The 27,304-nt window shown below is 33.6% G+C and overlaps 1 protein-coding gene across 1 annotated transcript in view; it reads left to right on the top strand.

Annotated features, from left to right (window-relative positions):
* The first annotated feature begins 3,192 nt into the window (after positions 1–3,192).
* Positions 3,193–27,304, top strand: part of LOC136029938 (NADH-ubiquinone oxidoreductase 49 kDa subunit-like) — a 41,513-nt gene continuing 17,401 nt past the window's right edge. Inside the window, exons 1-3 of the mRNA XM_065708475.1 lie at positions 3,193–3,326; positions 16,636–16,873; positions 21,246–21,447. Coding sequence (XP_065564547.1) covers positions 3,256–3,326; positions 16,636–16,873; positions 21,246–21,447 — 511 coding nt within the window. The 5' untranslated portion in view covers positions 3,193–3,255. The remainder of the gene's footprint in view (positions 3,327–16,635; positions 16,874–21,245; positions 21,448–27,304) is intronic.

Genomic DNA, 27,304 nt, shown 5'->3' with positions numbered 1-27,304 from the left:
TATCTATCTATCTATCTATATAAAAATAAGTTGTATGTATGCATGTTTGTTTGTTTGTAAAAAGAGCGTTTGCATATGACCTCATTATAAGTATATAAGGCTTTGTATAAGCACAGACAATGGGAAAGCCAAGAATGTTTTATATTCGCAAGTTTTATGTAGTTAAAAACATATATATATATGTCTATCTATATTAACAGGTGGGGCACTTGGACACAACTACAATGGCGCGTAACTAATATGGCGCGTAACGACTTACGCGCGCGAAGTGGCTTTGGGAGGACGCGAAGCGCCCCCAACAACTAGGTGTTGGGGTGGCGCTAAAGGCCACCCCAACAGCTAGTATATACATATATATATATATATATATATATATATATATATATATATATATATATATATATATATATATTTATATACGTATAACCATTCTTCTGGGGCGATATTACTTTCTGGAAATTAACAAAATGTTGTTGCCTTACGCAGACATTTCACAAAATTAGAAATCGAAATGAAAGCATTATTTTTTTCCACAGAATTAAGCCGGTTTTACATTTACAAAATAAGCCTTTCCCACTTGTTCACGTGAAATCTGTAAGCTCTATAATTACTCTTGCGTAAGCTACTAGAGCTCTGTAACGTAAGTCAATCGCAAACATGCCAGCATCGACAGAGCAGACACCTCGATCACAAACATGACTTTGCCTTAATTCCCCTCTCAGCCTAGCGCCAGCATCAACAGAACAGACACTTTTTTCCTCCAGGTCAAGTGGCCTTGAGCAGCCACGGCTACATCTTCAGATCTTATTCCTGCTTTGCTTTGGATCTAATGCAGGCTATCCGACAATCTCATTCTTGAACGACAATGTGGTTGTTACCACTTAGGGGCCATGGACTGAAATCATAGGTGAGGCGACGGAGGGTGGGGGGGTGATATTATGGTATTTGGAGGAAATTACCGTAACATGTTAGAGCTGATTCGAAGTTGAAGAGATTTCTACTTAAGATCCATAATGTAAGCAACATAGAAAATCGGATATGATTTTATTTTTAGTATTAAAAATCGATGATCTGGATTATTTAATGACGGACCTATGAAGGCAAGGCTCATCTAGCTAAGACTATCTAGGCACCCATCACCATAGTACGTTGCTCTAGTTTTAATGTTTTTGCTCCTCTTCATCCAGGAAGACAGCCAACAAAGTCTTGATCACTGCTAGAGTCAGAATAAAAAAGAAGTAGTCGTTTTATTGTTCTTCAGAATCTTCCGTTTTGTAAGATAAAGATATATTATTAAAAATATTTTTTCATTCTTGTTTTGAGAGTTAGAGTTAAATAATGCATGTAAAAGATTACGTACCGAAGCCTGTGGAACCGAATGAGTGATTGGCAAAATTTCAATGAGAAAGCAATTTTCAATACGAAAGCTAGTAAGGTAAGCCACTTGGCATTAGCAATAAAGTGATAATATGAGACCTGCATTAAAGAAAATAATTTTTCTTTTTCTTTTTGTTTCAACTTTAGCTTTTCCTTTTTGATAATTTCCATCTTTGGACGATCCTTTTTGCGCTTCCCCAGCATAATATTATGCGATTTAATGAACTAGATTCGCATTCCAGACAGTTCTAAATTCTTTTTCTTCTTAAATATGATAGCAAAATTTCTTTAGTAGAAATCTTTTGAGTTCCGTATTATCTTTATCTCGGTCTCATGAAAGGTATGAAAACAGTACTTCAAACGGTTCGTGGTAAAGAACTGTCAGTAAGGAGCGAAACGACTCAATAGGAACTGAAATTCTAAAAAACGGAATTTCTAAATCAACTGATATATCAATAGAAATTGCTTATCCAATTAAATAAGTTAAATTAAGCTTAGTATTACTTATAAAAGGCTAATAGCCTGAAAATATTAACCTGATTTTTAAAAAATAGAGGATAATACGCTTGGAAAGTTAAAGCATTTTTATAAAAATCACACTAAAAGATCCAGCGTATCAGAGAGCCTTAATAGAGGTTTCAAGCTGATTAACTGTTGTTTAATTTTCTTCTGGAATGACCGCATCAGAACAATGTTCCTAGAACATCGGGAGAGGTCTCATTCGAACACAATTAAAAGTTATAGTGCCTTTTTTAAGTGACCAAAAAGATTGGAGGGCAACAAATCCTTTGCCTCTTTCCCCCAAAAATCGTTCGATCAGATTTGTAAGATTTTTGTTTTGTTCAGCATGCTTGAAAGGCTCCTAAACTTTACCTTTGGAGATCATGACCCCCCCCCCCCAGAGACCCTGAAAATGAGCCTTTAAGTTATAATGTTTAGCAATTGTTCACATATAGTGTTTATTATTGGGAAGTTTACAAAAAATTTCGGGGAGGGCGAATTTGCACTTTGGATGGGTTTCCCTGGGGATAATTCACCGTAGGAGAGAAATTTCTGGGGGTGAACTTTCCGGAGGAACTTTTAGACAGGTTTGATTAGGCAGAATTCCTATACGTAATTCTTTTTGTTTGTGTTACTTTTCCTTTATTAACTCAATTTTGCACGTGGAGATATTCTGGAGGAATTTTCCGTAGAAAGTTTTCAGCGTGTTTGGATTTCTGGAAGAAAATTATCACTGAGGTAGAATTTTCCGGATTGATTCGAAAAAACTATTATAAACTAGAGTTTCTTCACATAAAAGTAAGTTAAGGAGAATTTTCAGGCTGAATTATCTGCAGGGAATTTTACGGTAAGGAGGGAGGGGGGATTAGCAAAGATGGTGCTGTCCGAATAGAAGTTGACTGGGGAGATGCATTTTGCGTGGGAAGGTGCACTTGGAGGGATTCTTTGTGGAGGATGAGCCAAACTTACCGACACAACTTGAAAAACAATCAGAAATTACGTGAAAAAACAAGTTTTTAACTGAAAGTAAGGAGTAACACTAAAACTCAAAATGAAGGGGTTACCTCTCCCCTCCTCAATACCTTGCGCTTTACAGAACGACTCCTAAAACAAAGGGCTGTTAAATTAGAATAGGAAGCTTTTTAATATGCTATAAACTTTCACGTGAAAGGCCAGGTATTGTGGAGGGTGGAAATTCCTTCGTGGACGGAATATTTTTTTTTCGTTTTGAGTTTTATTGATGCTCCTTACTTTCAGTTTTTATATTTAATTTGAATAATGGCCATCTATTCGTTCGTCGCTTACCGTTTCGACTGACCATCTAACCGTTTTCATTGCAAATATTGGCAAAAAGTTTGTTTTTGAAGGTTTTCATCAATGGCCTCAGTATTAAGGAAAACTAAAGCTCTCGGACAATTAGCCAATAATCTTTCAGGTTTTTATGCCATGTTAGTTTTCTGATTTTCAATTGTTTTAAAACTTATTGAGCTTAGCTCCAGTTCCGATTTTAGAGTGGGCTATTACATAACAGGTAGTCTTGGTCAGTAGCCTATACAATATTATCCTAACCCAAACGAGCAACCTTTATATTTATATGTAGAATATGTTGTGAAAACCTAGAATAGCAGCTGTTCAAAAGGAGACATGCAAGAAGAAAAAGAGAGATTTTAGATTGCTGGTTTTGTTTGCACTTCAGACAATCCATCCCCAACCCCCATTTAATGGTGTATGGATTAGATGAACATGCAACTTGAAGCCTCATTAATGCTCTTTTCAAATATAATAGTTGTTTTACTTGGATATTCAATTTTGAGCCCCTTAAAGGACACTTAAGGATGATACATTTTTTCTTTTTTTTGGCAATAGAAAAGGGCTAAAAGCAACAATTCAGCAAAAAAAGACAATAAATGGTTATCAATCATAGTATATTGGTGTTGAAGATTATTGTGGCCAAAAAGAATAGTGACACATTTAGAAAAGAGATAAGCCACCCATCTACACATGCCTGTATTTGATCAAGGTTTGATTACAGGCCTATTGATGATTTTTGGGTACCAAATTAGGCTAGTTTTGAATCAGTAGTTTGTTAAGAGGTAGTTACCATAAATTCTGAAAACTGCTTTAAAACCATCACAAGCACTTGCTTATCTCATTTAAAAATGTGTATTGCTTCACTTTACCCCCCCCCCCTCTTGATAAGAAAATAGCCTATATAATCTACTCTATATAGCCTGTTAAAACTGTAGGCCTATTTTTCAGCAAGACTTTTCTATTATTTTACAGCAAGTATACAGGAAGTAAAAAGATTACTCATAACACTAACAGAAATTAAAAATAGATTAGGTAAAATTCTAGTTTATTGACTTTTGGCTATCTTGGAAAAGGATTAGGCTAGGAAAACAAAAATTCAGGGATGAGTCTAAAGGCTAAAGTATGTCCCAGTAAGGTATTTAAAGTACCCATCTCCACTCATTCTCCCTCTAGAGGGACCTGACCTTTAAAAATATCTATGTTATAAAAGTGAAACCTTGCAGAATAGATCTTCTGCTTGAATAAAGTACAATAAAATTGTTTTCAGCTTCACAACTTTGCTCAATCCCAATTTATAAGGTTTTAAAGATATGCTCATACATTTCCTAAATAAAAAAAAAAACATTGATATGGCTCAGAATTCTACTCAAATAACAGGAATTGCATTTTCAGAACTAAAAGTAGAGAAAAACTGAAAATTAAGGTAAAATATTGTTTTGTCAAAATTTCAATAGGTATAGACCTGTCATGTAGGTAAATTTCAGGGCCCTCTAGAGGGAGAAGGAGTGCAGGTGGGTACTTCAAAATACATTCCCAGGATATAGTTTAGACCCATCCCTGAAAGTTTCATTTTCCTAACCTAACCCCTCTCTGAGATAGCCAAAAGTCAATAACCTAGAATTTTACCATGGATTGCATCAGCACCTTGAAATATAGCTTATATTTAGTTTAATTTAGCACATGTGTTGCACATTTGTAGGCACACTGGACAGTTTTGTTGGCACATTCTTAATATCCCTTGTCTAATCTCAAAACACCAATAAATATATGACTGTCCATATTATTGACTTACCAATAAAGTGAACATACCACTTACCTTAAATTGCAACTTGGAGCAATTGAAGGATTTTCCATCCTGTAGCATTGCTCAGCATTTCTTCAAAAATTGACATGTGGATCAATTTGGAATTGTTTTGAATATTGATTTGGTTTTATTGACTAAGGTTTATTTTCTGGTTTGGGATGCCAAGGTGTCCCATTCCAGCCTCCATTCCTTATTGCTCTACTCTTTTTCAAGTGAGACTTTGAATTCTTTGATGGTCTTACTGGATACAGTATGATTGCTCAGGAAGTTTCACTGGTCTACTACCCGGTTGGTTAGGAAGTGATGGCGTTCCCTCCTCTGAGCATTGACCTTTATGAGCTTCTTAGAATGACTCCTTGTCTGCTGTGATGAATCAATGAAGATGAAGATGCACTTGATGCCTTTTTTATTCTCTTTATGAATCTAATAATCTCTTTTATTGCAAATTCAAATTTAAGCACTATTTGACCTAATCTAACCTAATGTAAACTAACCTTATTATAAATAATTTTGGCACTAAGAAAAAGTAGGAATATTTTGTAAAAAAGGACCAAGAAAACAATACTGAGAAAACCTTGTATTATTTGTTGAAAAAAAAAAAAACAGATACCTCATACTTTAATTGAAAATTTGTCATTTTTGAGAGCTCAAAATGTGCTTAAATATGAATTTTGTAATAGAAGTAAATATTCTATGCATAAAGAGCATAAAAAAAGGTTTTTGGGTGGTATGTTTACTTTATTGGTAAGTCAAAAACATGGACAGTTATATATTTACCAAAACACCAACTATGTCCCTGGTCCCAAGTAATAATACCAGGGACAGTCCCAAGACTAGGGAATTGTCACTAAAATAAATCAGTTTCATAAATGTTTTAATAATGTTTTAAATAAATCTAAAAAATTAGAACAAAACTTTCCCTACTCATTAATTCTATTGAAAGGTAAACTAAGTCCAAAATTAATTTGAAAACAAATTTTGCCAACAAAGCCTACGTGTCTTCTATTCCATTTTCTGAGCCATCAAAATAACAACCAATAATTTTGATTGTTTCAACTCTATTCCCACTTGAAGAGTAATGCCCCTTGATGCAACTATAGCTTAGTAAACAACACAGCATCTGTATAGAATTCTGATTAATGGATAATTCTTCTGGGCTTGATGCAATTTTTGCTGATGCAAGTATTCTGACTGTATACTTATTTGTCCTTCACTACTTTAGACTTTATTTCAATACCCTATACCTTTGCTGCTCAGATTGGTTGGATTTAGTCAGATTGGATTGGTCTTGTCATGTTTGACAAGATATATGGTCTAGGTTCTATATTTGTCCTCTAGGCATTATGAATGCTCTTGCTCTACTTACTCTAGGCATTGTGAGACTGTTTGAAATGCCTTTTGTAAATAGACTAATTGTATTTGGTATTTTATACCTAGCTATGTTCCTTTTGTAATGCTGTACACATCATAGATATAAAAACAATATATTTACATATAGGGGAGGGGGGATGATGTAATTTATTCTCTTGTAATGTACTCGTAAATATTATGTTAGTCATGATTTTTCTTGTCAGTCATTTGTTTCCTGTGTAATTTTGCCTGCATCATAGACACTGAAAACAATACAATAACCACCAAGGCAAATATGATGTATGCATGCTTTTTGAATGTACTCATGAATATGACATCACTGACATGAATGTTTTTTTTTTTTTTCAAAAAATTAGGCTCTTAACAAATTTTCTAAAACTTCTGACCTAAATAGATCTTTTTTTCCTTTTTATCAAATATAGACTGTAATATTGAAAATATATAAAAACCTTTTCTAATTCATATTTCAATTCTTCTTCTTTTCTTTCTTTTGTCCCAAGTTCTTTGGTATATGCTGATATATCCATGATGTAACTCCTTTCCTGATTTCCTCTTCTTTTTTGTTTTCTTGATGATGGATTGGTGATGCTACATGTAATGGCTAGAATCCAACCATTTTTTTTTGTACTCCAGAAAATAAAATAAAAAACCAATCACATTTCTTTCTTGTTTTTTACTATAAGACTCACAGGTTAATTGTCATTTAATTTATCACTATTTCATTACCATTTACTTTACTGCATATCTACCTTACCTCTTACTTGGTATTCCATAGTTTTCTACCTTTCTAATTCCTCACATATCTAATTTTTTTTCTCCTAACACATTTTATCTACCTTTTTCATAAAAAAATTTTTTTAATCAATTTCCCCATTCATATAATTCACCAGTTATTTGGTCTGTGGCCAGTTATTTGTTTTGGGACAAGGGTCAGTAGTGGAACTATGTAAGTTCAGCCAGAGTCAACCCAGCTCTAAGTGCATACCTAGAGAAATCTAGGGAAGGCAAGCAGGAAGGTTGTGAGAAAACACGGGATGGCTGGCCCCCAACTGCCCATTGTGCTTCCTGGCTAAAGGGGCATGAAACAGAGATCAGCACCACCAGTTTGGACCTTAAGATTCTGTTGCTGTCATACTTACTTTACTTTTAACTAATAATGCAACAATTGCAAAATTGACATCCTATCTATCCATGGTGGCAAGGGGCTGCTCCCTGTTCAAGTTAAATTCTAAAACTATTCCATTAACATATATTCCATCTTTTTTTTAATATACAAAAACTAAAAACTCCCTTTTCCAATCTTCTACCTAAATCCTTACCACAAAATGAAAAAACAAATCATACCAATATAAAACCTTCAACCTTTAAATCCTATAAATTTTTTCTCAGCTCTCCTTTTATTTTTTTATTTTTAACAACACATCCTTACCCACCAAGACACAAAAACTAATCCCTTCTACTTTATACCAAACATGTCCTCAATTTTCTTACGCTTCATAATCCTTATTCTTTTCAGTTCTGTTTCCATAGGATTTATCACATCATAATCTTCCTTCTGCTTTTCTTTTTGCTTCCATGTGTAATAACAAAATACAATACTATAAACGCTATTGCCCTTATATAGGCCCCATCATCTACTTTTAGGTACACAGCTTTTTCTAAGTTAACTTCATCTTTTTACCTGAAACACTTGCTAATAAATTCCTAAGTCCTGCTACATTTTTTCTTGTTTTTCACATTCTAACATTACTTGACATTGCGTTTCTAGTTTTTTCTTGCATAGCCTACACAGTCCAATACTACTACTCCTGTTCACCTTTACTTTCAACTCTTCTGTAGGTCACAAATTATGCATAAAGAAAAACATGTGTTCTTTAACTTTTGGCTGCAACATGCAACTCTCTTGTAGTATTAAACTTTTGTCCACCTTTTCTTCACTATAACTACCATTTTCAATGATCTTTACTGGAGGAAGCTTTTTCATTTTTTTTCGTAATATTCCTTAAGTTTTTCCTTTTCAATTTTCCCACTTATCTCAAGTGACATTCCTAATTTTTTGTGTTCTATATAGGTGGAAATTTCTCATTCCATATGTACTGTTATATAGCACTTACGTTTTGCTTTAGATGTGTCTTTTTGGGTTGTGAAACTAAGGATAGATACTGTAAAACAGGGCAAGCATAAGTGTTCACATAATTGGCCTTCTGGTGAACAGTCAGACCTCTTTATATTCTTGTCCAAGGGACTCTTTGAATTTGATATTGTATTAATCCAGTTTTCACTTTATGTTTGGTTCCAACTTCTTTGACAAAAATATCCAATATTTAGATTTTTTCCTTTCTTTGAATCCCCTCACACACCTCTTCTACTTCATCTGCCAGTGATAATATTTTGTACTTATTCCTATTGAGGTATAGCTTGAAGATGTCACAATATTCATCTTTGTGCTGAACAGCCCCTTTGGAATCATTTTCAGTTTCTGTGTAGGTCTGTGTTGTCAGATCATCCACAAAACTATTCAACTTCATTGCAACATTTTCTATTATAATGCCATTTGTTTCTTTTTCTAGATAATTAAGTGACAGATTAAAGTGCAGTTCCAACAGCAAAAGGCTCAGTGGGCATCTTTGGCGCATTCCAGTTTCTGCTTTAAATTGTCCCTTAACATTGCGATTCACTCAAATTACTTGTACTATTTTTTCAATTATCCTATTTACCAATTTTTTGAATGTCTTATGGAGACCATATTAAATTATAATCCATACTAGAATTTTTTCTTAATTTATTTAATGCCTTTTTAACATCATAATTCGTTATTCTGTACTTTATTCTCTTTTCAACTTCCTACATGTATTATTACATCTCTTATATTAGCCAATACATCTGCCGTTTTCCTGTTTTATAATCCTCTTTTTTGGTTTCCACTTAGTATGGATGGTAGTACCTCTTTTAGATGGTTTGCTGATACTTTAGACATAATTCTGTAATGCCAATGTGTGATATTAACTGGCCTCCAGTTGTTGAGGTCTTCAGGGTTACCTTTTTTAATATTAATTTCATCATCCCTAAACAATGTATCTTGATATCATTGTTACTTAGTAATTCATTAAAATATCTGCCAGATGTTCTGCAGTTTCTTTGAAATGTGTCTTATAAAATTTGTAAGATATTTTGTTAAGTCCTAGTGTTTCATTGTTATCCATCTCCAGTATAACTTTCTTTATTTTTTCTTTTGTTATTTTAGCCGTCAGTATATCATTTTCTTTCTTTGTCATGTGATTATATTCAATCCTCCAAAATAATTCGTCTACTCTCTCTTTTTCTTCTTCTGTCCCTCTTGTAAATATATAATTGTAGAAGGATTTCACTTCTTCCAGGATATCTTTCATTTTCTCAGTTGTTTCCCTATTTTTCTTTTGACTCTTTTATGATTAATTTCTTTTGCTTGATTTTTCTCTTTGCAAATAATTGTTGTTGTTAGTTGTTCATTACTTGTGTGATCTTAACATTTTGCTCTAATCCTATAGGCTTTCACCTTCTTTTGTTCTATTTTTCTTATTTCTAGTAGAGTCTCAAAGTATTCCTTATTTGAATTTTTCCCTTTATTTATCTCTCTTTTTAGTTCATAAGCCATTCTATAAAGAAATTTCAGACACTCATTGCCAGTTTTTGATAATTCTAATGAAATTGTCCTTACCTCTTGTGTAATTCTGAACTTCATTGTCTATTGCCTGTATTTGGGTTGCAACTTGGAATCTGTTTCCTTCATTGATTTCAGTTTCTTCACTATCTTTATCTTACATTCGTCATTTCTTAGGACTATCTTAGGATTATTCATTTTCCATGTAGATTTCTATCTTCTTTTGTTTATTTTTGTTTGTCACTAATAATACATTGTGGTCCATGAAAGAAACTATCCTGTTTTCTATGTTTGCCACATTTTGAATTAGTACTTTTGATGCATAAACTCGGTCAGGTCTTCCTGCTTCTCCACGTTTTCCTACCCAGTTTATTCTTGTAAAGCCGTTTATCTTCTTAAGTTTCTCCCAGACATCTACTAGTTCCAATCCTTTTATTAGCTCAATCAATGCTCTGCAAATATTCTCTTCTTGGGATGTTTCATCTTTCTTACTTGTTACACAGTTAAAATCTTTAAGTAAATCCCACATTCTGCCTTATTCTGTATCTTTTGAAGAGGAATAAGATTAGGCTGTAACGCATTTAGGTAAACCAATCCTGCATAATCGAAATGAGATTTTACTAAACTAAAATAAAGTAACCTAAGTGCTGAGTAAGTAATCAAATGTTTTAACCAGTTCATTATACCAATGCCCATGATGTTTTCAAAAAAAAATTGAAAAAAAAGCTGTCCTCAAAGCCCCTCACAAAGCCTCTCAGCAAAGTAATAAAATCCACACTCCCAAGTAAAGCTGTCCTCAGAGCCCCTCCACAAATTCTAGAATACTTGTCAATTGATGAATATAGACTAAACGGGAAGCTAGATAAGTATTCATCATATGCTTCATCTCTTAACAGAGTGTTACCCCGGTAAAAATCCTTCAAGTTAAGCTGATTTTTTTTTTCAAAATCATTCAGCCTCCTCACCAATGGTTCACTAATACTCATGAAAGATCAAATAACATTTTTTTTACTTGATGTCTCAAACTCTATATGCTGACAATTAGGTTGGGTGACACGTGCTTAATATGAAACGGTAGTGATGACAGAATTGTACATTTCAAAGATGCGCACATTGTGTTATTGTTGGTTCAATTCAGTTGCAACATAGAAAAATATACACAGCAAGAACAAAAAAGAAACCTCGAAAATAGTGAGCATAAGTCTAAAAAACAAGTATAAAATATTGGATGATAGAACGCTCGTGAAATTCCTCATGAATAGATGGATCATTTCACACTAAACTTTATTCTGATATCAGACCAATGTGAACATAAACAACACACTATTTGATTCAAAAAGAATATTTAAAAACTATTCATGTTTCTGCCGGGTGAGATTAGAGTCCTTTTTTACCCCTAGTCAGATATTTGCACCCCTTTGTTTAACACAAGTTGTTAACGCATCACCTCTTTCACGTGACTTTTTCCCTTAATTAGGAGACTGTATCGAAGGTTGTTTAGCACTGGTGGTAGGTCTGTTGCAATACATATTCCGGATCCTTTAAGTTTAGAGTCAGATTTTAAAACGCTCTGGATCTTAAGTTCATTATGTAATGAGATTAGGACAGTTCTTGTTTTGGGCCTTTTATGCAAAGCAATCCCACTTGCGGGTTTATCAGGAAGGCGGTAACATTTTGTCATATGAACACTTATCCTCTGCAAAGCCAAGTGGTTTTCAAAAAGATTTTCAATATTAGACTTGGTGTTTTGACTTGGGCATTCAGACAGTAAACCATGAATGATTATGTTTAATTGTCTCTCTTTGCCTTTAAAGTCCAGTAAATTTTTTTGAAGCTCTTTACAGCGAGCCTTTTGAAGAATAGAATCCTTCTGGTGAGATACAGTTTTACTATCGCGCGAGGAAGAGTGGGTTTTCAGCTCTGTAACCTCAGCGCTCATACAGTCAAGTTTCTTTGAAAGTTCAGACTGGTACTGGAGGATTTAATCCAACTTTAAATCCAGGCTTTCTGTAAAGGTATCAAAGCTTACTTGTGTCACAGCTGACATCATCCGTTACAATAAATAATTACCCTGATCCGCCCTCATTGATTTAGAACTTTATTTTGTTCTTTTCTCTCTTAGTCAGTTAAAAACAGCGCTTTCTATCAGAACTCTGCATTAGATGGCGTTAGAATAGAAAATTGTAAGATTTTTGCTTTAACCAAGGCAACTGGCTCAAAAACAGAATTTTTAAACTGCTGCACAGTCTACTGATATAGGTACCTTCTTTCTGTCACCCACGACTTATTTCGGATACATTTAAAATCGCTAAGGATTTTCGATATTTTTAAGTGTTCACAGTTCGATAGATGGCGTTCAAAACGAAAGGTATTTGCCCATTTAGTGGTAACATTTTGTCAGTGATATTTTTTTTTCACCATCAGCTGTATCCAAGCAACCAATGGGCAAAAATTTTATTGCCAGAACCTGAGTTCCCAGAACAGATTTAAAGACAGGTGGGGCACATTCCTCTTAATATGTCAGCATTCAAGGCATTGCAAACACATGACTGTTTACCTTGTAACTTGCTCTCCAGTTTTTTGCATTTCTACTGTAATGTCTTTATTAAGCAGATGAGCTTTGTATATAAGATATAAAAAATGTTTTTCTTCAATTGAAAATAAGGAACAACATTAGAACTTAAACAAACAGAAATTGAAAGGGCTCGCACCTCCTCTACTCCTTATTCGTTATGCTAAAGTTTTTTGGTAGTGCTTTATGAAAGCTTTTTATTCCAATTCAATATCCCTTTTGTTTCAGCAGTTAATCTTAAAGGATTTTGATATAAAGTCAAAATTTAGTATAGGGACTAAAGAGCTTAGAAGGGGAGAGACCCTCTCATATGTGGAATTACTTCTGTTTGTTTGAAGTTTCAATGTTGGTCCTTACTTTTAGCTGAAAAAACTTGTTCTTTCTTAAATTCGAATCCTGATTGTTTTTTAAATCACGCCCAAACTTAACCAAGATATCTTGTGGGGTATTAGCCTTATCAAGCCCCAATTTCTTGCTGTAAGATGAAATATATCAGTAAGTATAAATTGATTGGTAGTGCCCAACTTTTTCAGTTTTATCTTAGAACCCCCCCCCCCCCCCCCAGCAAACTGAGTGTTTAGCCTAGGGTTATATCCAGGTATTAGGGGACAGGTAGAGGCTGAGACTCAATTTATCTGGAATTACCTATGAAATTCCAATGAATATGAGTTTTCCAAAACATAATGAAGCAAGGATTTTGTTACAAAGTGTTTTCAGAATAGACCATAAAGTAGACTGTTTCTTGAAAATTTTTTCCACTTTCAAAGTTAGCCTGTAGCTACTGTTGATAGTAGTGTTTTTATGCAGGGAAAAAATCATTGGCCAAACATTATATATGGAAACTTATCTTTAGTCAACTAGATGGCTTATGGAAAACTCTATTATATTATTGACAATTAGATTTTTGACAACTCCATATCTATATTATTGACAACTCTTCCATAAGATTTTTGGATTAACCAACCAGCTGGCTAGTCCAAACTAGTGTATATTCACAAGTATGGCTATTATCAAGATTTTTTATGTGTAGATTTTGTGAAATGAAATGAAGAAGAAAGTAGAGAAAAGAGCTCAACTGAAGGCACAATTTATGCTCTTTTTCTTCCAAAAAAAATTGTTGACCTATCGTACCCCCTTAATATAAGATAGAAAAAAGCGCATCATCTAGACTTCCAAGTTTCTAGAATTCCATTAAATAAAACAGTGACAGGCATACTAAAACGCACTAAAACAAAAGGAATAACAAAACATTAATTAACAAGAAAAACTCCGAATATATCGACTCCAAATCCAGAAGCCTTTACCAACGGGAAAAAGGAGAAAAATAAAAAATCTTAGTTAATCATGTAAAGAAAAAAACAACAAAGAATAACACAAACAAAAGAGAAAAAAGAACAAAAGACGAGACAAATAAATAAAACTCATATCTTAATAAAACTTCCAAAGTACAGTATAACTATAATCATAGATAAGATACTAAAGTCTTTCATAATTTTCCTCTGTAGGATCAGATAGACACGTCTATAGCCTCACAAAGCTTTAGAGAAATTATTGAAACTTAAAAAAATATCTATGGATGGAATATTAATAAAGAAGAAAGGAATTTTAGGATTACCTCAATTTATAAATAGTTTAGTAAAGGGGCTGGTAAAATTTTCTAACAGTGGTAATTTACATGAACAGCTAACAACCGTGTAAGCGACAATCGGGGTAAGGTCAAGGCTGACAGGAGTCAACAAACAGCAGCTAAACTTGCATTTAAAAAAATTCACTCAGTTTATAATTCATGAGTTTTGTTGACCTGTTGGCCATATCTAAATAGTTCAAGGGTTTTAACCTTTAAGTTTAATCATGGTTGGTGACCTGGGTTTTATTATTGCTCAAATAAAAATGGTATTTTATTTTTGATAGATCCCATTTGCCAATCTTATAGAGGAAACTCATCTAAAGATTTTGGTGTCTAATCTGTGATTAAAGTTGTGCTGTACATTGGAAGTTTTATTAAGATATGAGGGTATTTATTTGTTCTGTCTTTTGTTCTATTTCTCTTTTGTTTATGTTGTTTTTGGTCTTATTCTTTAGATGATTAACTAAGTTTTTTTTTCCTTTTGATAAAGCCTTCCGGATGTAGAGTCGAAATATTTGGAATTTTTTTTATTAACTAGTGTTGTGTTGTTGCTTTTGTTTTTAAGACGTTTTAGTATGCCTAAATCAAACTCGTCTCTGTCTCTTAACCTCTCTTTTAAATCTTGTTTTAGCCTAATTCTGAAATCTGTCTTCAGTTTAAAGAAGATGTCCTATTACAGGTGAAAAACTTACATAAATCAATGAAATTATGTTGTCAAAACCTAATGTTAAAGGAAAGTAGACTAAAAACCAAAATAATAAAAAAATCCAAAGTTAAGACTGGTATAGGTCTGTAGCCTACTTTGAATTATCTAAGCCTCAGAAATCAGAGAGGAGGAACATAAAAACAGCTTCGTAGCATGGACATGATTGAGATTCTGAACCTATTCCTGAAACTGATTTTTTCTTATTTGACTATTTTTCAAGATGGCCCTACTAAAAAGCCCATCATCTAGAATATGTCTGCAACTTGTGCTATCCCAGTTTTTACTACTAAAAAAAACCCCCGGTAAGACAAAGGTCTCGGTCGTAATGGTGGTGGCATAGCAATATTCTACAGAAACAACATTCCCCACAGGCTCCTGCTCCAGCTTGAAGACCCTGCCCGTGAGTCCTTGTGGGTTTACACAAAGCCTAAAGGACTACCCCGCCGCTTCTCCTGCCTTATTCTTGCAGCCATATACTATCGAGAAAGCACAAGAAACCGTAAAGAATTTTATTGCATTTGCAAAAGGGGTTAGATTTTTACTGCACCAAGTTAAGCTGCCCTGCCATTGTTGTGTGTGGAGGTTTCAGACAAATAAGCAGTATTTGGCTTCTAGCCTGGGTCTGAAAAAAAGTTGTAAAAATCACTTCTTACATTGCTGGCGGTACACTAGACTTGATTTTGACAAATGCTAAAAGCCTTTACAACAAAACTTACTGTATTTTTTTCCACCCAACGCCATTTTTCATAGGTTTCGGGCCATTTTCATTTTTATTTAAGAATTAACGACGCTTCTTGACTACTAACGTCCCTGCGTCGGCCCTGCAGTGCATTCCTGCAGCGTGATTCGATCTCTGGATCCCGTATTACCAAGCTAAGGTCAAATCCACTGCGCCACCACAGAATAAAAAGGTTTGACTGGTAAGGGATTTGAACCCTTGACATAGGGTTAAAAGCTCCATGCTCTACCAACTGAGCTTACCAGTCAAAGAAACTTCCGTGCGAAAGGCGGGATTGAACCTATACACCCACTATTGGAGAGTACGGCCATAACCGCTGCGCTATCGCACGGTGGGCTATTTTCAGAAATTCCCTTAAATTCATTTTCAAATAACATTTTGCTATTAAACTAATTTAGATAATCGTTACCACTCTGAAATCAACTAGAAATGACAGTTTCTTATCGCTTGCCTGTTTTCTTTCCTAACACGTTTTTTAATTTTTGGTGACTATGAGGCGTGGTTCGTCCTTTACTAGGTTACAGCTATTATTAAACCTCTGTATTATCAAACCTCTGAAAAATGGCGTTGGATTAAAAAAAAGAAAGAAAAAAAAAAACACAATTTGTGCCGAAAACCGTATACAGGAAACTCGCTGTCCCCTGGCTTGAACAACAAGGAAAATCTCTTTTGCATGGGTTGTATTGATGTGTATTTTTTTTTTTTTCAAGAAATGGTCCAACATGTTTTGCGCAAATATAACTACAGAAAGAAGGATAGGGAAAATAATGATCATTGAATGTGTTGTATAATTTATATTCACAACAACCCTGGCCAGTATCCTGTTACCAAACGAGAATAGAAAACATTTTCCTAGAATGTTTGTCTACTTCTCAGTTGTGACAATCCGTCAAGCAATATTTAATTTTCTCTTTGTTAGTCTCACCCTCTTCTACATTCTTCTTCTTCTTCATTAAAAGTTTTGTATAATTGCTTTGACTTTTTCAGCCAATCAACACGAGGTGCCAAAACTTGGGTCCCTGATGCCGAATTCTTGAAACAGTATGAATCACCTATCATGGTGCCTCCATTTGAGGCTGAAGGCACCAAATGGACCTTGCCAATAGAATCAGTGAGGTATGAACCTCCTGTAGAAAAGAAGGTAGCAAATTTGCAACTGAACTTTGGCCCTCAGCACCCTGCTGCTCATGGTGTGCTCCGTCTTGTCCTTGAACTAGATGGGGAGGTTTGTAAATACGTTTTGTTAATTATTTTGTTTCTAATGACCACTCACTTTCATTCTATTAAAGTACCTGTTTCTAGTCATAATCAGGATTTTGAAGATAAGAAGAACATAGGATTGCTTTCTAATTCAGGTTAGTGTATTGGCAAAGCCTGCAAACGAGATGAGTGGTAGGTACCCCCCCCCCCCCCAACTAAATCAGTCAGTGAGAATTATCAGCAATGGTACCAAAACATTAATTTCATGGTAGTTTGAACCTTATTGATTATATGTACATGAATATAAAACTTGTAGATTGTGTGCCATTACACTTGTTCTGGACTCCTAAGATTACATATATATTACATAATAAAAATGTATATTTAAAGTTGTCTACCTTTTTAAATGTCCTGTCTAAAGTATGTTTAAAGCTGTCAAGGAGACAACTCCTATGTTAGGAACATGAATTTTTAGTTGGAGTTTAGTTATAACAACATTTTTGGTCACATTTTAAAGCAGTTTTATTTTGCATCTATCTAAATTTATATTTAAAGTTTTTATATTAAAGGACATATATGTATTCAAAAAAAAAATAATAATAATAAACCGGGATGTTTCCTGCCAGGAAAAAAAGTATATTTAAAGATGAAATTTCTGTTGATAATTCTGCTCGGCCATCTTCTGGGCACAAAAGTGAAAAGAACGTAAAAATGTACAAATAAAAGTTAAAATATAACTAACCTAAAAAAAAAGAAAACTGAATTTAAAATAGGCTCCGTTAACAGTAAACAGTTACCCTTTAACCATTGCTTTGAGAAGACCTATTTTAAATTTAGAAGACTATTTGTTTTTAATGTTCGCCTAGTTTTTTTTTTGTCCTTTGGAGTTTTATCTGTACATCTTAGCGGACGGTGTTCAGCAGAACGAACTTCTGATATTCAGGGTTGCTACCATGGTCAGTTCATAAAGTTTTAAAAATGCCCAAATTTGCGTGCTACACCACGATTTTCGGTGCTTCAGTCAAAAAATGTTTGGATTGGGTTGTGCAGTAATGTTTGGTCATAATTGGTATGTTGTGTATGCTTGCCCTATCCTCTTGGAATTAAGACTGAATGATCACCAAACATTACTTGCATTAATAACTAATTTTTATTATTACTAGTAATTATTATTAATAAATTTAGAGATTACTATAGCTATATGAATTATTACAATTTGAAACCGCAAAAGCTCGTGCATCTTTATATCTTAATCTATTTTTATATTGTGCTTATTTTTTAAATGTTGTATTTAAGTTTTAGGTAAATAAAGACCAAATCTACAAAAAAATTATTTTGAATTACCCAGTTGTAGGCATTTGTCATGCACATGTAATACTCCTATTTTCGTTTGCTTGAAGGAAAGGTAAACATTGTCGCTGAATGAAATTTTACATTAGGGATCTTTTAGTATATTACATAAAAAAACTAGTTTTTCTAACTGAAAGTAAGGAGCGACGTTAAAACTTAAAACGAACAGAAATTACTCCGTATATGAAATGGGTTGTCCTCTCCGCAATCCCTCGCTCTTTATGCTAAAGCTTTTAATTGTTTTAAAAAGCAGAATTGTGGTAAAGAGTCAAACTTTAGCGTAAAGAGCGAAGGATTGCGGAGGGGTGACTTTCTGTGACTTTTAGGGGGTGTTTTCCCCTATTTTCTAAAATAAGACACATTTTCTCAGGCTCGTAACTTTTGATGACAAAGACCAAATTTGATGAAACTTATATATTTAAAATCAGCATGAAAATCCGATTCTTTTGATGTATATTTTAGCATCAAAATTCCGTTATTTAGAGTTTCGTTTACTATTGAGCCGGGTCGCTCCTTACTGCAGTTCGTTACCACGAACTCTTTGAAAACAGTGTTTGGAAGTACTTGAAGTACTATTTAAGTAAAAAAATGGTATTACCCTGAACCTTCCAGGAGGAAAATAGTGAACTTGAATAAAATAACTGGGTGCTTGAAGGTCACAAGTACCAAAGCTCTTCTATAAATCAACAATTTTGTAAGTATGTAACGTGATGAAGGGATTTATGAATAAAAGAAAGGAACATAATTTAAATCAGCCAAAAAAAATGTTGATTTGAAATGAATGAAGATTTGATTTGATATCAATAACTGAAATAAATAATTTTACTGATAAGGTTGTATAATAAAACCTTCAAGGTCAATAGATTGCAATATATACTTAAAGACTGCTTGTAAAAACTATCAAAACAAGCTCATAGAGGGTCATGTAAATGCAGCAACAAAGTTTTATTAGGATTGAACTATTGATTACTACTAGTACTGCCTTATTTTCATTTCGTTCTCTCGGATTTATAGAAATTTAATAGATGAATGGAGCATTCATAAATGTCAGTTGCTTATATCAGATAGAATATATTTAGTTGTTTAACGAATTATAAATTCAGCTTACAACAAATAGAGATTATCTCAAATAAAAATGAGACCTGTATACTCTGTTTCAAGGCTGCCATTTTTTCTTATGTTTTTTTTTCTGCTTGGGTGCAACCCTCACATCACAAATTACGAAGAAAAATGGGACATTTTTTGTATTTTTTACCCCCTACCCCTAGAATAGGCCTTTATTGTTTAGTAGTATCAGATGTTAAGTTCATTAAAACAATTTAATGATCGATCTTAAGTAGCTATTCATAATTTATAGTCATTGGGGGATCTTATTTTGGGGATAGATAGTTAAGTGCATCAGTTTAACCTTCTGTTTGTTTATTGATTTTAGAATGTATTTACAAAATTAGGAATAAATAACGCACTTGATACATGGGTAGGGGTACTGTAGTCAACGCTGCTATGAAATATTAATATTTGGATTGTATTTATTAATATAACCTTTATTTAATAACTACTCTTTCAAGTGGTCCGTATATTGGTGCCTCTTATAACCGCCCTTTTTATCAAAATTAATAATAATTTCGCATCCGCTTTACTTAGTGACATAATAAACATTTTATTTGAATTTACTTTAACTTTAATGTCACCTATACTTAATTCAAACCTTTAATTTTTTTTTTCAAATGGTAGTAGCCAAATATAATTGATTAAACAAGGTGTACTTCAACGACATACCAAATCGTAAAAGTAACCTTCCCGGCTTTGCAGGGTACCCATCTGGGGTACCCTTTAAACCGTGGAACTTTTTCAATAAAATTTACACAAATTATTTCTTTAAAAACCTTGTTTGTAATCAACCATACAACATTCATCATCCTTCCCTCATCCTCATGTCAACCCTAAGTGAAGTAGAAACATGTTTCGCCTCATTCCATCCTAATCTTTACGTCCTATTATGATTTTCCTTCAAAAATTCCACAAATAAATTACTGAATTCATTCTGATACCCCTTTGGCTGCTCAAATTTCAAAATAATAGTAATGATAAAAATAAATAAATAGAGATGAAAACTGAAAATTACTGTGCTCTTCTGTAGTATAGAGGTTCTTTGTGAGTAATTCAACTGTTCTTGCTTCATTGTATTGCTGCTAAAGAATGCAATTCATGATAGTGATTGGTATGTAACTTGTGTATAAAGACTGTCCTTTCACATTAGCCTTATACGGACACATCACGCAGATGTACGCTCTAAGAGAAAGATGGATTAATTTTTAAAATTAATACAAACCAATATTGAATAATTAGAAAACCTCGAGCAAGGTGTGGGTCAAAACTCCATCTCAGGAGCACTACTATAAACGATAAATTCCTGTAAAAATAATTTGGAAACTTCACAGCTGTATTTTCAGTTTAATGGTATAAATTTCTTAAAACTGTTTTGAGATGTATACTAGACAGCGGCTTCAGTACACCCCCTTCTCCTTTCCAAAATCTCCAAATTTTTCAAAAGCTTATCACTCCCGCCCCTTTCACTCTGAAATCATTTGCTGTTTTGTTTTACTTTTCATGTATTCAGTTCAATTTTTTTAGCTTATCACGACTCAAAAGTGCAGCACACGTTATTAATGGAGATACAGGAAACCGTTCTTTCCCTTTTGATTAAGATCAGATTTATTAATAAAAGAAACATCCAACATCAAATACCACCTCACAAGCCTCTATGTCTGGGAAGAATTCTAGTACTAAGGTCTTCTTTAACAATTGACTGTTAGTGTTAGTCCGTCTTTTTATTTTTTACCCACTTGCGTTTTTGTCGTATTTGTTTATCTAAATAGCTCCCGTAGCACTAAAAAATGACCAGTAAGTTATGCTACTTTACATTCATAAGAGAAATAGAAAAAGAGAGAAAAAAGGTCAGGTTAAGTACGCTTAGAAAAATATTATCAACGGTCTTATTTTTCTATCAAATCTTGACAATCAATTCTAATGAATTTTATTTGAAGACTGTCCTTCGAGCCGATCCTCATATTGGTTTACTTCACCGAGGAACTGAGAAGCTGATTGAATATAAAACTTATATGCAAGCTCTGCCCTATTTTGATCGACTTGACTACGTGTCTATGATGTGTAATGAACAATGCTACTCCTTAGCTGTTGAAAAACTGCTCAATCTAGAGGTGCCGCTCCGAGCCAAATATATAAGAAGTAAGTTGAATAGCTGTTTTCATTTACATTTAAAGGCCTACTGACGATTTACTACTAAAACAACTTGCTGCAAAGCAGCTGCGCATGCTGATCCTCTATCCAAATCTGTTTAAAGCCCCCTTCTTAACACCCTCCTAAGGAGTTTCCCTATCGCTTAAATTCTTTCTTACGACCTCTTCCTACACAATTAGGACAACCTGTTTTTTTGTTTGGCTCTACATTGGTTAGCCAGAAGTAACGATCTTCGGAGATTTGTCATCTTTCATCCACAGAACATGCCCTAGCCCGTCTCAATCTTTCTCTCATTGTAGCCCTGACGTTTTGGGTCTTTATATGGTGGGAATGTTAGTTGTGAAATTTGCATTCCAACTCATAGTCTAAGTTTTGATGAATATTTGTTAAAGTTCCAAGGAATAAAAATAAAACATCCTCCCTGGATCCACCTTAAGTCTATTAATGTATTGAACTAAGAAATATTAAGGGTAATACCACATTTTCATCATTGTTGCCCCAGTAAACGTGAAAATGAAATGAAAAAAAAATGGTGAAATGAAAAAAAAACTAGTTAGTTCAGTCTGAAACGCTGTTTATCCGCAAAAATTCAAACACTAACAAACTGTTGATTTTCCAAGATATTCAACACAGTTTGCGCTTTACTGAAAAAAAAAAAAAAAACAAAAAAAAACAAATGACCGTGGATTGTCGGTTAAATTGACTTATAGTGACATTTCTTCGTGAAGGTTTTAATAATTTTTATTTATGAAAGTAAAAAAGGTGAAAACATTCCAAACATAATTTGTTTTCAGTAAAGCGGAAATTGTGTTTTGGTCTTGAGAGGGTATAGTTGTCAGCCATACTCATGTTAATTTTTGCTCTTTTGATTTTACTTGGCTATTTATTGTAATTTCTATTCGGGTAGGGTTTCATTTATTTTTTGATAGTGATTTGTGGTAGTTTTGCGCTTGAAAAATTATTTGACTTTATTTTTGTTCATTCTTGGCTTAATGGAGCTCTTTACTTTTCTTTGAAAAACTTGTTTTTTTGGAAAAAGTTTTTTAAATTAATTTCTGTTCATTTTTTATTGACATAGTCTCTTTCATGGAAAAAAAATGTTGTATATCTTTTCAGTTTTCTTCTATAAGAATCCATAGTATGAGTTGCTATTTCTATCTCGGAGAAACTTTTTCAGCAATTTTTAATCCTGACATAAACAGTATTCTTTAATTTAATTTTATAGCTTCTGAAGTTGACCTGAAAAATAAAACTTGATATCATTCCCAAAAGATTCTATCTATGCTCTTGGACAACCTGGATACACTTACACTATTTATTTGTTTCAATTATAAGAGCAGAATTAGTAATAGTAGTATCCCCAAAAGTTTCAACTTAATACCCCCAGTCGTTCTCGATATACTGCTGAGGTTGCTTATTGACAATCATTTAAGACAATGCCTTTTGATTTATTTTTAAAGAAATCATTTTGACTATTTTTAAAGCATGATGGGCCAGTTGCATGATAGTGAGGGTTTGACATGCCTAATATCTCTAAAGACATAGTTGCTGGACCGTTCTACTATGCTGAAAAGAATGGCTGTCTCAAAATTTTGACAAATTTTGACAAATGCGTTTTGAAAAATTTTAACAAATGCGTTTTGAAAATTTTGACAAATGCGTTTGGAAAATGAATGAGCTTGAGAGACGGCTGCTTGCCCTCCAATCTCTTGTTACTCTTAAGAAGAGCACTAGACACTCGCGCTTTAATTGGAGTACAATGGGGGAGACTTCCCCCTTCATATATCTAGTAAAAACATTTTAAACAATTAAAAACAAAGTGAAACATTTGAAATATGTTTTGTTCTCAGTAAAGTGCAAATTATGTTCTGATCTTAAGAAGGCATGGGTTGTCAACCCTGCTCATGTTAATTTTTGCTCGTGTTGAGTTTGAACCGGTTATTTATTGTATCATTTAAATAAACAAAATACGTTTAAAATGTTTTAGTTTTTAATTTTAATAAATTAAAAAGTATTTTTTAATTTATTATATATTATTAATTATATATATATATATATATATATATATATATATATATATATATATATATATATATATATATATATATATATATATATATTATATATATATATTATATATATACATATATATATTATATATATTATATATATATTATATATATATATATATATATATATATATATATATATATATATATATATATATATATATATATATATATATTTATATATATATTTTATATATATGTATATATATATATATATATATATATATATATATATATATATATATATATATATATATATATATATATATATATATATATATATATATATATATACATATATATATATATATATGTATATATATATATATATATATATATATATATATATATATATATATATATATATATATATATATATATATGTTATTTATTATATATAATTTATTAAGAAATATATATCAGTATATGTATACTAAATTGACAATCCACAGACATTTTTTCTTTAGTAAGTGCAAATTATGTTCCGGTCTTGGGAAGGTATGGTGGTTGTCAAAGACATAATTTCCAGACCTTTCAACCGCACTTAACACAATGGCTATCTCAAAATTTTGATAAGATGTTTTTTTGGGATTAGATGGACGTGGGAGGATTGTTGCCCTAGAGTCACTTTCGACAAAAAAAGGCACTAGCCCTTTCAGTTTCCAATCGAATGAGCCTTTTTCGAAGTTCTTACGACAAGAGATGGCCATCAAAAAATTTCAATTAGGTGCATTATGGAAAAATACGAGGTTTGGAGGGGTGTGGATTATCTACCCTCCTATCACTCATAATTTTAAAATGGGCACTAGACCTTCTGATCACCAATCCAGCGAGCTCCCCCCGAAGTTTGTGCGATCACCCTTTTCATATATACCTTGCAGGCGCCCAGGGCATAACTTACCTTGCCCTGGGGGCTGTAAAGGGGGGGGGGGGGGTTGTCGTCGTCAAAGACGTAATTTTCGGTCCTTACAATGCCGTTGAACAAACTGGCTATCTCGTTGAACAAAATTTTGATTGGATGTGTTTGGGAAATGGTGGGCGAAGGAGGGGGAGGGTAGTTGCCCTCCAGTCTGTTTCGGCTGTTAAAAAGGGCACCGGCCATTTTAATTTCTAATCGAATGATCTGTTTTTGAAGTTTTTACGACAATTAATGGCCATCTCAAAATTTCTATCAGATGCATTTCGGAAAATACGAGGTGTGGAGGGGATGTCCACCCTCCGATCTCTTTGAGTCTTAAAACGAGCATTAGAACTTCTCATCACAAATCCAATGAGCCACCTCCGAAGTTTATATGATTACCCTTTCTATATATACCTTATTTGCCCCCTCGCCATAACTTACAACTCTTGCCCTGATGGCTGTGAGAGGTGCCATCTTCAAAGCCATAATGTCCGGACCTTTCAGTTACGTTGAACAAGATAGCTATATCCAAAATGGTTTATGTATATTTTTGGGGAAACATTGGGCGTGGGAGGGGGGTTAGTTGCCCTCCAATCTCTGTCGACTATTAAAAAGGGCACGGGCCCTTTCAATATTCAATCGAATGAACCCTTTCGGAAATTTCTACGACAACAAATGGTCATCTTAAAATTAAAAATGCATTTTGGGAAAATACGAGGTGTGTATGTGTGTGTGTGTGTGTGGGGGGGGGGGGTATTCACCTCCAATCACTGTGAATCTTAAAAAGAGGACTAGAACTTCTGATTACGAATCCAATGTGCCTCCTCCACAGGATATACGATCACCCTTTCTATATATACCTTATATGCCCCTAGGGCATAATTTACAACCCTTGTCTTGAGGGCTGTTGGGGGCTGTCATCCTCAGAGATGTAATTTCCAGAGCTTTCAATAACGTTGAACAAAATGGCCATCTTAAAATTTCTATCTGATGCATTTCGGAAAATACGAGGTGTGAGGGGGGGGGGGGTGGTATTAGCTCTCTGATCTCTTTGAATTTTAAAATTGGGCACTAGAACTTCTGATTACCAATTGAATGAGCCCCCTCCGAGTTTTATACGGTCACCATTTCTATATATACCTTATATGCAACCAGGGTATAACTTACATCCCTTGCTCTGAGACTTTGGGGGGAGGGTATCCATCCTCCGATTACTCTGAATCTTAAAAAGGGCACTAGAACTTTTGATTACCAATCCAATGATCCCTTCCGAAGTTTATTACCCTTTCTATTTAAAGATGCCCCAGGGCATAACTTACAACCCTTGCCATGAGGGCTGTGGTGGGTTTTCATCCTCAAAGACATAAATACCGGATCTTTCAAGTGCGTTAACAAAATAGCTATTTCAAATTTTTGATTGAATGTGTTAAGGGAAAAGGTGTTTGTGAAAGGGGGGTTAGTTGCCCTCCGATAACTTTCGACTATTAAAAAGGGCACAAGCCCTTTCAATTTCCAATCGAATGAGGCCTTTTTGAAGTTTCTACAACAATTTCTTCGATACGAATTGCCCTGGTCTAAAAGAAAAATAAATACATTGTGCCCACATCGTCCTTTACTTAGGCAGTGCTAGGGCACCAGAAAATTCAGTTATTGCTACGATTTGCCCTTGCCCTATATTTTGTAAATAGTGATTCTAGGTGATGATCCGATAAAAAGTAGAATGAAGATGCAAGAAGAATAAAACCATATACCTGATCCCTTCTCAGAAAGAATGCAAAATTTCTAATTCTTGTAGATAGGATTGAAGCCTCTGCAATAGGCACTGATATGCTGAATTTGATGGTTTAAACTCAGGTTTGAATTAAAAGTAACTTGGTGAACTGTGATAAAAATTTGAGAGTTTTTGTTGCGGGAGCCTCCTTCGAAATACCTGCACGCTTTATTTACACGGGAATTTCCTCTTTGATTTGGTTGTTTCTTCTGATCAGTAACATTTTCGCTTTCATGAATAGAATAGTGTGCTCTGTATTTTATTCAGAACACACTCAATAAGTGAAGTTGGCTTCTTTCGTGAAACTTACTACTATGCAGGTACATTTTAATTAAATATTTGGTGCTTGTTCATTGTTCAATTGATTCAATTCAGAACACATTCTGTTGAGGAAATCCGGTTTCATAGGCACAAAGACAGAACTCAATTTAGTTTGCTACACATAGTGATAGAAGATAGTGTCTGAACATGGATTTTGAAATGAAGATTTTGGATTTGCCAAAGCCTGAAAATGTGGCGGACGGCAGTAAAGGCAGAAGGACGACCTCCTTTAAACGCGATTCTTAACATTTCTGCATTCTGGGTTCATAATTCTAAGTGGTAATTTTACAATTTTTCTAATAAAGTATTATATTTTCATCATATTTTGTTCTGTGCCAAGACAGATAGTCAAAATTGGTGAAAGGCAAAGTGTGCATAACCCTCTTTCAGAATTGTATAAAAATGATGTCGTTTCACTTGTTGATATTTAGTTTATCATCCATCCACACTTTTTAACTTTAATAAATTGAAAGTTATAATAATATATATCAGTATAAATATATGAAACTAACAATTCACATTCACTTGTCTTTTTTTTCAGTAAAGTACAAATTATTTTCTGGTCTTGAGAAGGCATGAGTGCTATCAGCCCTACTCATGTTAATTTCTGCTCGTTTTGATTTGGACTCAGTTAGTTTTTGTAATTTCTGTTCGTTTTGGGAATAGTTTATTTACTAATGGTGATTTGTGATAGTTTTACGTCTGAAAGATTATTTTAATTTATTTCTCCTTTTTTGTGGTTTAACCGAGCTCTTTACTTTTCTTTGAAAACCTTATTTTTGT

The sequence above is a fragment of the Artemia franciscana genome, chromosome 8 (assembly GCF_032884065.1).
Source record: "Artemia franciscana chromosome 8, ASM3288406v1, whole genome shotgun sequence".
Taxonomy (NCBI): domain Eukaryota; kingdom Metazoa; phylum Arthropoda; class Branchiopoda; order Anostraca; family Artemiidae; genus Artemia; species Artemia franciscana.
Note: the sequence above shows the minus strand (reverse complement) of the source record. Positions and strands in the feature narration are given on the sequence as shown.